The sequence below is a fragment of the Oncorhynchus clarkii genome, chromosome 3, assembly GCF_045791955.1.
Source record: "Oncorhynchus clarkii lewisi isolate Uvic-CL-2024 chromosome 3, UVic_Ocla_1.0, whole genome shotgun sequence".
Taxonomy (NCBI): Eukaryota; Metazoa; Chordata; class Actinopteri; order Salmoniformes; family Salmonidae; genus Oncorhynchus; species Oncorhynchus clarkii.
This window is the reverse complement of record NC_092149.1, coordinates 55,123,449-55,135,586: the sequence shown is the minus strand read 5'-3', so window position 1 is coordinate 55,135,586 and position 12,138 is coordinate 55,123,449. Positions and strand designations below refer to the sequence as shown.

Sequence of the window (12,138 nt, the reverse complement as noted above, 5' to 3'; positions counted from 1 at the left end):
ATCAGGAAAAGGGCCATGAAGACGTTTGCCTCTTGCACATGACCAGTGGCATCCAATGACAGGCGATAGAGGCACATAAAAAGGTCTATTACCAAGTTGTAAATTCTCCTCTCACAAAAAGAAATTTCGACTGCAGCAATTCACCCTGTTTTGCGCATAATGGCGGGGGCCATTCCCCATTTTTTTCTCAGAAAGCTTTGCTTGAAAATCTCATTTGGAAAGTTAACGAACAATGCCCCTGCTTCCCGAATTGAAATTTTACATGTTAGATTTTAACCGCAGAATAACCAAATGTGCTAGTTTTGATTGAGTCAGAAGATTCGTGCATACGGAATATATTATTTTTTCTAACATTATAATAACATAGATATTACCATGTTGACGAGCATAAACATCAGTTATACTAAACATGTTGAGTAAATGTCGAGCCTAAACATTTCATACAGCTAATAAACTATATTCTAGAATAGGTCAATGGTTGTAATAAAGTACATTTGGTCTTATATAACAGGAAACATGAGGCCAACATAGTATTTTTTTGTTTGTTGTAAAAACAAGATACAAAATAATAATGAAAACTTTCATTGGCACTGGCACTATGCAATATTTTGACCACTAATCAAAGATAATCTTTTCATTAGCAACATTTCCGTTGTGGCTAAATGTATGTCTTGCGTTGGTTACAATGTCGCATAACGCATAACACATGTATTAACTAAGATTTTTGAAACAAAATAAATCGATAGAGGAAGATCTATAGGATCTTCCCACCGAAACAAATTCGACCAGGCTCAATGTGGTGTTGAAAATAGGGTACAACAAATAACTACACGAAATCAGCCCCAAAATAGAAATGTGGTATTTATTGAGAAGAAAAAAACTCTTTAGACCTACTAAGCTATGCATGCGGTTCGGTTGTAGTCCTCACACACCTTTTTGGCCAGACTATCATCCTTTACTCCTAGGATATTAAAATCATAAAATGAGGTGCTGTTCTAACTAACAAGTTATACTTGTGGGCCTATTTTTATATATTGAATTCATAAAGGTGAAATAAAGGACCATGATTGAATATAAACGCAAATATAGGCTACCTAAACACATTAATACAGCACACATGCACGTATTATTAAGGCAAACCAAATGTATCCCTATTAGTCCAGGGAATCCAGGACTAGGATTTTTTAAGACTATTACGCATTATGTCATAAGATGTAAAAAAAAAAAAATACTATAGTGTATTTTGGTGTATTAATCAATGCTCAGTATTTTCTTGGGGAAACTAAGCAACAAAGAAATATAAACTTACATTACATGTGTATGTTATTATTATTAGTAGTAGTACAATTCATTGTAGCAGTCTTTCGTTCATGATAGTACCAATGTGCTTCGGGTCTGTAAAGACAGCCAGAAGGCAGTGTACACAAATGGCCTTTAGGATGTTTTCGTGTGTGTATTTCAGCGTGATTCGGCTGGGCATGGGTATGCGTAATGCGTGCGTAAAATGGGGATTGTATTCTGTTGCATTCTATTGTTGTGTTTCAGTGGGATTGGTACCATTGGAGACAGCATTTTTTAAATGGTAAACTCGTTTTCTTATTGTGGGGTCAACACATCGAACCTTATCTCCCTGGTCACATGGGGTTGGAGGCAAAATTCTTTCTTCTGCTTCAGTTTTATGGCATACTGACTGTCTGTTTCTTCTCCTCACTAGGGGTTAGAAGACTGCATTATGCAATGTTCCATTCCAGCATATTATCATTATTTTCAAAGAATTGTGCAATTTTACGGCAAGAGAAGGATATTTTTGAAAATAGTAAGCCTAGGAATTGGGCCTGTACGTGATTTGAAAGGACATTTTACGAGAATCAACCAACCTTGAGGTCTCATCCAGAGGAGCGTCTGTGGAAAAGACGGGCTTTCATTTAGGCGCTCTGGTAGTTCGCCAGTATTACCACCGGACGATTTATAGTCAAGGTATTGTAGCAGCTCGGTCTCTTGCGGTGTCGTAAAGGCCTGCTGTCTCTGTAAATTATCGTATTTGTGACATTTAGAGCAGTCGCTATGACACGTAATTCCACAAGGATTCGGTTGATAACTTGCGCGCTGCTTTGCATGATTATAAAATTATTGAACTTGATGCAGAGCCTGCTACAGACTCAACAGACAAGCTTGTGGAAAGGCTGAATTGTAAGCTGCAAGAAATATCATTTTCTGTTTGTAGGCCCAACTGCAATAAAAAGGCTCGAAATAACAACACATTTATGCCTAAATTTAAGGACAATTCCTGGAGTAGGCTAGTTTTGTTGTCCAACAGTCTTATGGTTGGCTTAGTTTTTTAAATTCCAGAAGTCAGTAACTGTCGCCTGCTGAACATTGATCAAGCACACCTAAAGACACATTTGCCATTTCTTCTGATCCCAACGCATGAAAGGAACCAGGGACGGGAGAATGTTTTGCTATAGGTCGACTTGTCCTGCGGTATATATTATTTATATGTTTGTTTTTAATGAGACTCATAGATAACTTTGTCCCCAAAATAGCGCAGAAAAGAAACCTAGAAAGAGGCAAGGTCAACAGATATGTTAAGATACATCCGCATACCGTAGGAGCAAAAACATCCTAAAATTATATGTACAGTAGTTAACGTCACTGGATGAGGCCGAAAAAAAATACAAGTGGAGGGAATTCAGAGTTCAGTGTTTGTCCCATGAAAGAAAACAGTTATAATATTTTCGTATATGTAGGCCTATCCTTTCCTTTTCATTGGTCTTCGCTAACATTTCAAGGACATTTCTGATAGGCCTAGGTGAACCAATAAATCAACTAATACAAATAAACAAATAAATAATCGTAATTAATAATAATCCTATTAATTATCATAGTAACTCAAATCATTAATTACAAACTATTATACCGATTGCTCTAATGTAAAAGCATATTTTCACTGTTTTCTGTTATTAATGTAGGTATGGTTATAGGCTAATTACGCTCATTATATTTAAGGGTTAAAATAGAAATCTAGTCAGCGACACAATACTAAATGAGAATTTTCGCCAAATCTATAATTGCAACTATAACACTCAATATGTTATTTGATGTAGGACTATAGGCCTATATTCTATCTACCGATAAAAGCGATCTAACAAAGCCTCCAATCTTTAGAAAATATATATTTTTAATTAATTAATTGAATATTATATTTGAAACAAACATTTAGGGCCTATACCTCGATCAACCCGTCGACCGCCATTGACATGTAGTCTTGTGTAGAACAACGTCGCCCTCTAGCGCTAATGATTACCAACAAAATGCACCCCAGTATAAAATAAGTTGTCTCTCTTCATTAACCAATAATACTATCTAGTAGACCACTTTAGCAATACTTGGAGAATAGGGGGAATGAATGTGTCAATCATCATCATTTATTTTCATCAAAGTAACCAGAGCGATTACAAATTATGCATCAAAATCCAACTGTATTCTCAGATGTTTCAACCCCTGATAAACAATGTACGTTTTTTTCGCATAAAACGCAGGGTTTTTTTTTTTTACACACAGAACAGTAATTACATGTGACATTTCATGGAATTTCAGAAACAGGGTCTAAATCCACCCTTGCAGTGCCAATAGATCCACCGCTGTAAACGGCCTTCTATGCAGCAGTCAAAGTGAAGTTTTGCCCTCTCAATAGGAAATGCAGTTGATGAATAAACGTGACTTTCTATCCATTAGGGGGTCTGATTTCCTCTCAGTCACGAAGACAGACAATTTATCGACCAGACACCCTGTAGAAAAAAAAATGGCTGCATTTCTGTTAGTCAGCAACAGACTCAAACACCCCAAGTAAGAGTGTTTCAAAGGAGAGTGCAATTATTGCCCTGGCTCATAAACTCATTTAGACCAGACGTCTAGCCATCTATATGGGTTTATTGGACCACGTTTCTTCCTGCTTTAAAGCAATTATACGTACAGGTTGGACAATAAATTGGAAATCCGTGCAACACCTCTCCCAATCATAAATTCTTTATTACTAGTCTTTTTAAACCATGTTCATTCTCCTACTTTTCAAGTGAAGTCCAACCACCTTGTAAGCCAAATTCATACTAGGAAAACAATCCTGAAATGGTAGTTCACTACACCAAGTGGCACCTTTTAGATGTTTCATTCTGCTGACCTTAATTTTTTTTTTTTAAAGACAACGAAATGTCCAATCATTGAATCTCAGGCTCATACAGATGAACCAAAATGAATGTATTTAAGTGAAAGAAACGTTATCATTAACCCTACGTCGCCCCTCATCAACCCATCTAATTATGTTTGCAATAAGGCGTTATTAGTCCTCCCTCTCAATTCTTACGAAGTACTGCATTGATGCGATGGGGCCTACACTAGCCCATAGCTTTATATTAAGAGTCGGCTAATACACGTTGTTGAATTGGTGTTCAGAGCGTCAGGAATAACTATATACAGCAATGCATCTCAAATTGATATATATATATATATATATATATATATATATATATATATATATATGTATTCAAATACAATGTAGCTAGGCTAATAACAAGCATGTCTATATAGGGACAACCACTGCAAAACCACTGAGCAGAAAATGTGATTTAAGAACAACTTCACGGTTAAATACAGCCGGAATTGGATTGTAAAAATGCAGGAATATTAGCCTATGTAATGATTAAGGCTACGCCCAATAGCTTTCTTGTCTTTTTTCAAAACTAGCAACCTCAGAAAAAACACGATGACAATATCATAAATACTCAAAAACATGACCCTTTCGTTTTAAATTCTTGCCCTAGAGTAGGACAAACATACTCAGTTGGCCTCTACTTTGTTAAATCATTTCCAATTTGCGTGAGGATTCTTTCGCCGAAATATAAGCATCAATGCAACTTCTTAAAACATTCGATTTTTTTCTAAAAGGCTACACGACTAAGAAAACTGTATACTCAAGTATATTATTCCCTGGTCTCATTTTGGGCATAAATACTCGAGCTCGGGTTAATCAATAGAGTAAATCGTTTAAGACTTTGATTAAAACAAAAAAGAAAGAGCGTATTTCCGGGCATGTTGAGTCAACCTTTCCATTTGATACATCAACACAAAAATGCATAGCTTAAGCTCCAACCAACCTTTTATTCTAAGTAATCACAACAATATGATACATCAAAAGGCGAGGGACTACACCCAGTCTAGTTATAAGTGATCCTTACTGCCTCTCTCTCTGTTCATCTTTTTCATTTTCATTCTTCTGTTCTGGAACCAGATTTTGACCTGCCTTTCAGTTAAATTGAGAATTCGAGCAACTTCGTATCGTCGATCTCGTGTCAAATACATGTTGAAAAGGAATTCTTTTTCCAGTTCTAGTGTCTGATATTTCGTGTATGGACATCGCTTCTTCCTTGTTGAACGTGCATGAATCCAGTTTGCTGCAGGGTTGTCTGGAGAAGAGAGAAAGTTGAAACTCACATGAGAATAAGCAGGAAAACGAAATAAAATAGCAAATACAAGCATTGGAATGTAATTAAATACTGTATATTTGTACAAAAGACTGAATTTGTGGATAGAATTATTATCACACTTTTGTGTTAAATACCCACTTTACAGCAGTGGGTAGTTTTTTTCGGCCCGTGGTTATGAGCTAGACACTTTTATAGGTTAGTAAAACCTCCAGTTTTACACACCCAGCTCCTACAGTTCTTACGGTTGTAAATCAGGGGGCAATTCCGTTTACTTACTTGGGTCAAGTTGTTGTTGTTGTTTCTCTTCTTTAGGCTCGCTGTGACTCGACATATCACTGCCAACGCTCTCTTTGGTTACTTTTTCTGGGCATTCGGATACTCCACATGCGTAATCAGGGCCAGGGACGACCACCGGAGTCTCTGTCTCAAAAGTGGCACTCTCAGTCCTTTTCGGTGGTAAACTTTCGGGCTTGGTTCCATAATGCCGACTGTTAGAGTGAAAGCCGGAGAAAGAAACGTTAGAAATTGGGTCTATCCAGGACCGAACATATCTGCTGTCTGCTGCGGAGAGATGGGACTGGTGGACGTAAGGATGGTAAATCCCTGACACTGCGGCAGTGGACTGCGTGTGAACAGAGGACCAAGACCCTGGGAAAACGGCTGACTTGGGTGCAAAACTGCAGGAGGAAAAATCTGCATTGTCCCCAACACCTGATGGCCTTGAGGTCGTAGTGTGCGGACCCTGGATAAAACGCGCCCCGTACACATCCTCCACTTCATGCCCCATTATAGAGTCCACATAATAGTTACTTAGAGTGCTACTGGTCGACATTTTTGGATCCCTTCGTAGTCATATAAAAGGTTACACTGTTACGGAAACCTTCCCTCTGAACAATCATAGTATTTTTGCTGGCTTAATCTTCAGGGATTGGTTACATGAATCACGTGATCATATTTACCAATACAGTGAGTAAATCAGTCCGCTGGTAACGGTAGGCCTATCTTTAATTTGCCTATTTATTCAAGAGTGCCAATAAAACCAAATGTTTGAAGAGAAAAATGTAAAACCTTAAGAAATTCTGTGTTTCTGGGCCTTTTGAATGTGCATACTTACAGTTGAGGGCGGTGCCGGACTATTTTTTTTTTTTACGTCAACAGATTAATACACACATTTATTTCACAACCACCACTCAACATTGATGCCATTGCATATTATGCATGTAAACTCTTACAAGATATCGTCATAAGGTATGTCATACACTCAATGCTTGTAAAACATTTTATAGACTTCTGAGTTGTAAGTCCTCGTAAAATAAATGTAATAACATGCTGTAAAATAACGAGACACCATTTCCGCACAGACTCTGTTTTGGAATTGTTAGTTTTTATTAAACGAGGAGTCACTTTCACTAGTTTGGTTGGTCTTGTAAGTTTGAATCAGGAAGTATTATTTGTATACAAATTGTATGTATCTAAAGGAGAGCCATAGGCCTAATGTTTTTATGATCAATAAAATCTTTATGAGGTGCGTTTGATTATACATTAATGTGCCCTTAATAAAACGGACTCTTGGCGCAACAAAGTGGATCTGTGCAGAGTAATGTCTAAAAATCTAGATTTAAGAGGGCCTTTTAGGTTTTCTTACTTTTGAGAACACATAACTTCTTGATTAGGCTATTAGTCGACGACTCACCCCAATAGCATTGGAACTAGCCTACTTTTGCAAGCTCTCATCAAGACACATATACAATGAATAGGCCTAGAAACGTAAATAAAATCCATAAACCGATTTATTTAAAATCCATGGTCAGGATGGAGCAAAAACAACGAGAAAGAAGGAACAGAACCACACCGCGGTGAGCTGCCAATGAATTTGTGCTTGAACGTCATTAGGTCCATGCACGCTATAGGGACCCGCTTCGTCAGCGTTTACTCGAGAGACATAGCATATTATAGGTATTGTTATAAGACCGTATAAGGGCTCACATATGCTTATAACACGTTATAGAGCATTAGCCTATACCTGGATGCTTTAAGTAAAGTGTTACCAAACGAATGATGCGGCCAAGGGGGCCAATGTTAAATAAAAACATACAATCGTTGTTGTTGGTGGTGGTGGTGTGTGTGTGTGTGTGCGTTTCAGCATTCATTCATCTGGACATGAGGGGGTGATGTGTGAGTAAAAGTGAGGCAAAGGAAAGCGGAAAATAGGAGTACCGAGTTCAAATAGTCTGCACAGATAAAGAGCTATAAACTTGGGTTGGACTGTACACAGTGGCTGAAGACAAGTCTACTAGTGGGCAAACTATATGCTATTATAAGCCTACAAAACAAAACAAACCATCATATGACGTTTAACTGCATCAACATAAGCAACATTTTGAATCATGACAGAATGTTGCGCCAATATTTTATTTCAATTATTATTGTTTTTAATCAGAAGTAAACATTATTGTACACTATATATATATATATATATATATATATACATATATATATATATATATATATATATATATATATATACATATATATACACATATATATATATACATATATATACACATATATATATACATATATATATATACACATATATATATATATATACACACACACACATATATATATATAAATATAAGGCTCTGATTATATATATATATATATATATATATATATATATATATATATATATATATATATAATCAGAGCCTTATATTTAGGTGGTATGGAAACAACCGTTTTGATCAATAAAGCAATTTAAATAGGCTATTGTTATAGGCCTATCCCTCTACACACTTAGAATAAATTGTTGTATATGGAAACCCTAATGAACCGTTTTTCTAAGAGTGTAGCGCATTTATAGTAGCATATATCCAGACGCCAATGGCTGTTTTGTAGGTTGATTAGGAACCTTCCCAGATCCGTGTAAATATCGTAACATGTTAGCTACATAGTTATATAGGGCATTATTGGATATTAGTCTTATTTTTGTGTATTTGAACAGAAGTAAGTATAAATGTGTATTTTGTGTATTTGAATAAATTTTACAGTCCACGAACGCCAATTAGATACCTTATTCACAATCAACAGCTAAAATTACTTAACTTTACAGGCTAACTTTATTTTTCATTACAGTCAAGTTGCTGAAAGCTAATTGAAAATAGTCCTAATAACTAATTAATGATATATATAATAATGAAAAAATAATTCAATAGATAATAACTTAAGGCCTATAAGATCATTTGAAAATAGCCGGGCCGAAATTATGTTGAGTGTAGCTTAACGCTAAAATTGAGATGCTTCATATTGGGACCCTGCACACAGGCCTAAAGATAAAATACTTATATCGTTATTAGACTTGTTTTTCTCTTACTTTTCATTTACTTTGATTCTAGCACGATAACAATTTGAAGCTACGGACCAGTCCCTATGAATTTTAACGGAACTGAAAGAACGTTAGGGCCTATAGTGTACCAATTCCAGAAATAGTGCTCTACTTTACTTTAATGTATTTCTTACACACCTGCCCGATGAAAAATCCTTGGCTTACTGCAAAACAAAACACTGAAATAAGAAATTACATTTGACAATCAATTTATTGCAGGATACATGCCACAAACATGCATAAGATGTACACTCATTTACATTGCTCACCACATTTATAATACAGAAACGTTTATAAGATTACTTACGATTCAGCTGACGGTTTGCGCTTAACTCTTAAACGAATGTTTAACTATTCAACCACTATTAATGTGCTTTCATGTCCGAAAAAAAATATCTTACAAACAAGTCACTGTGACTTCCTTAGACTCAATCAAACCAAACAGTCCAATAATGAATACCTACTATATTTTAATAATTTAAGACCTAGTCTCCTGTATGTACCCTGTGATGAAACATTCAAAATACACAATGCGTCACAATGTAAATGAGACAAAAATAGCAAATACAGTCACAGTTTCAGTGAAAAAAAAACACACACAAAAACAAGTCCAATGCTGCCACAGCACTACTTTGAAGAGAGAGGAAATGGACAATTAAACAGGCATTTGTAAGCATGCTCACGAAAAGGTGAGATTTGAGGTAAGTTCCCGAATTCGGTTTTCCCTGCTCATTTTCTTGAGCTTCATCCTGCGGTTTTGAAACCAGATCTTGACTTGCCTGTCGGTGAGGTTGACGCCTTTACTGATCTCTAGACGGCGCTCTCGAGTCAGGTACATGTTGAATAAAAACTCCTTTTCCAATTCCAGCGTCTGGTGCTTTGTGTAGGGGCATCTTTTCTTCCTGCCGCTTTTTGCAGTCAACCAATTGCTCGTTGGAGGGTCAGTTTTGTTGTCTGAAATGAAATCAAACCAACACATGCTTGAACATGGCAAAATAGGGAACTATCACAAATATGTTTTCACTAGTCACACAGCTCAGAATGATAGAACGCTTCAATTACATTGATTTGGTTTTTAGCTTGTATGGGTATTATTGGTTAGTAGTCGTAATCTGCTACTACCATGTTGAAATATTACAGGCTGTAAACTCTAACTAACAACACCTGCTCTAAATTACACGAGTTTTTAGACCAAAGTAATATTTGACATGCATATTAGGCATACTGATGAAATCCACTACAATACACGTTTGTTAGAGCCTGCTGGAGTATTTCTGTATTATAATTTCGGAGGAAATTGATAATCACAACACTGAGGATGAAGATACAAAACAGACTACAAGCCTTATGTCTACTAGATGTTAATAATATGGATTACACTTCAATAAATAAATAACATTTTCCCAAATAATATTTACCCAAATATAAAATTGAATATTCTGTTTTGCTACAATCCACAAAGTAACACATACATTGTAAATATAGAAAAATATAAAAGAGAATAGACCCCAATGCAAATATGTGCGGATCGAACAGTTTCCGGTAGCATTTTACTGCAACCTGAGTAAGGCTCTCATTAAACATTACGACTTTAGGGCTGTTTGTGTTTTATATTGGGTTTTATGATGCTGGAGCGTTCATATTACACCATGACACGATTCATCCTTGTATTGTACCTACCTTTCGCTTCCTTCTTTGGCAACTCTGGGCTGGAGACTGAAGCTTCAGTGGAGCAATTCTTCTCCTCCTGCGCGCTCGACTTTGGATCCGGGCTTTCCGCGGGGATGGGTGTCCTGCTGATCTCCCGGTTATGCGGTATATCATCTGTTTTCTTTTCCACTTCGACAAAGGATGACAACTGCGGTTTGGGAGTAATTCTGTTGAGCTGCATCAATGTGGTGTTTGGACTCGTCATCTCGTGGCCATAGTCTTGGTGTTTCCCACTCGCGTAAGTTTGGCTCAGTCTGAAATAGCCCGGAACAGGGATCTCGGGGCCATCAACTGAACACGATTCGGGGATTATATTAGAATATACAGGGACATCGGACGAGTTGACCTTTGCTATCTTGTCTGAATACATGCAGTAATTACTCTCCTCCTTAATGTTTTGTGAAAATGTGCAATTGGGCATCTGGTTGGATGGTTGCTCTATTCTGCAAGATCTATTCGGATCTGTCCAGTTATCAATTTGAGGTATGTAAGAGTGGACATTCATGCCCATATTTTGGTGGTTGACGTCCCCTCGTTTACCGAGAGACGGCAGGAGTCCACAGGTTTGCATTCCATAAGTTCCCATTTCTGCACCGGACGGCATGTACATGTTGCTGCTGGAGTAAAAGCTGTCTGTTCTGCAAGCGCCAATCAACGAATCAACTAAAAACGTATTTGCAGCAGGAGAGCTGTTGGGAAAGGACATTTTTGGAGAAGTTTTAAAAAGGAGAGAGATGTCCTTTGTAGGCTGACATATCTAGCACAACAATCTCCGTGTTGCTCAGGATGCCTCTCTACCACATGACAAGCTCACCAATGAAATTTGAAAATGGCCTTGAGACGCAGCCTCTTTTCCCATCACATGGACGAATTGACTCATGGCTGGGAGGCAGACGTGGTCAACAGCGACACCTAGAACACGGACTTGAAATTGATTCCATGACTGACAAAGGACATCTTGAACATTTAGCCTGTTCTCTTTGCTTGGCATGAAACAAAATCAAAGCTGATGTGCATGGTCTTAACCTGAAAATAATGTACAGTTGCATCAAGCTCCAATGGCCATACCTTGACAACTTTGAACACCTTTAACACCATTTAAGTTCACGACTAATAGGTAATCTACTCACTTTTATAGGCTGTAGAACTACTAAAGCCAATCCTTTGACATTAACTAAAAATAATGACGGTGTAGTGATCGAAATCTAATCCTAACTGGATAGAAAAATACATTTACAGGAGGTAATTAAACAATTACAACCAAAACTAAAAACAAATATGACTATTATAGGCCTCTATTTTTTTGTTGTCGTTGAATTCTTAATTAAACAGCGTCTGGTTTAAGTAGGATGTTATTCTCTCAAAATGAAAATGCAAGGAAAGCCTACACAGAGGTGATATCGATTACCCGGTTCTAATTTTTTCAGAACAATTGTAATAGCCTTTGAATGCCTGCTCTGGGTATGGCGCACTTAGTTTCTTTGTGACCTATATGGCGGAATAGGAAACTAATGCATTTTAATAACAATCCACGACAGCGCTAAACACACACCTTTTCTC

General features: G+C 37.0%; 2 protein-coding genes across 2 annotated transcripts; both read right to left on the bottom strand.

The window, feature by feature from the left end:
• Positions 1 to 5,006: 5,006 nt before the first annotated feature.
• Positions 5,007 to 6,349, bottom strand: LOC139406033 (homeobox D9a). The gene is made up of 2 exons (XM_071148498.1): positions 5,757 to 6,349; positions 5,007 to 5,459 (listed from the first exon to the last, which is right to left on the bottom strand). The coding sequence occupies exons 1-2, from the start codon at positions 6,310 to 6,312 to the stop codon at positions 5,215 to 5,217; spliced, it is 801 nt and encodes a 266-aa protein (XP_071004599.1). The 5' UTR covers positions 6,313 to 6,349; the 3' UTR covers positions 5,007 to 5,214.
• A 2,998-nt stretch (positions 6,350 to 9,347) lies between these two features.
• Positions 9,348 to 11,284, bottom strand: LOC139406032 (homeobox D10a). Its single transcript, XM_071148497.1, has 2 exons — positions 10,549 to 11,284; positions 9,348 to 9,822 (listed from the first exon to the last, which is right to left on the bottom strand). Exons 1-2 carry the CDS (start codon positions 11,282 to 11,284, stop codon positions 9,548 to 9,550), a joined length of 1,011 nt encoding a protein of 336 aa, XP_071004598.1. The 3' UTR covers positions 9,348 to 9,547.
• Between the last annotated feature and the right edge of the window lie 854 nt (positions 11,285 to 12,138).

Bases quoted from the DNA above. Each gene is read 5' to 3' on its own strand.
- LOC139406033 (XM_071148498.1), bottom strand. From the start codon at position 6,312: ATGTCGACCAGTAGCACTCTAAGTAACTATTATGTGGACTCTATAATG. The intron at 5,460-5,756 runs GTAAGTAAACGG...TCTCTTCTCCAG, and splicing joins ACAACAACAACTTGACCCAA to ACAACCCTGCAGCAAACTGG.
- LOC139406032 (XM_071148497.1), bottom strand. From the start codon at position 11,284: ATGTCCTTTCCCAACAGCTCTCCTGCTGCAAATACGTTTTTAGTTGAT. The intron at 9,823-10,548 runs GTAGGTACAATA...ATTTCATTTCAG, and splicing joins GCCAAAGAAGGAAGCGAAAG to ACAACAAAACTGACCCTCCA.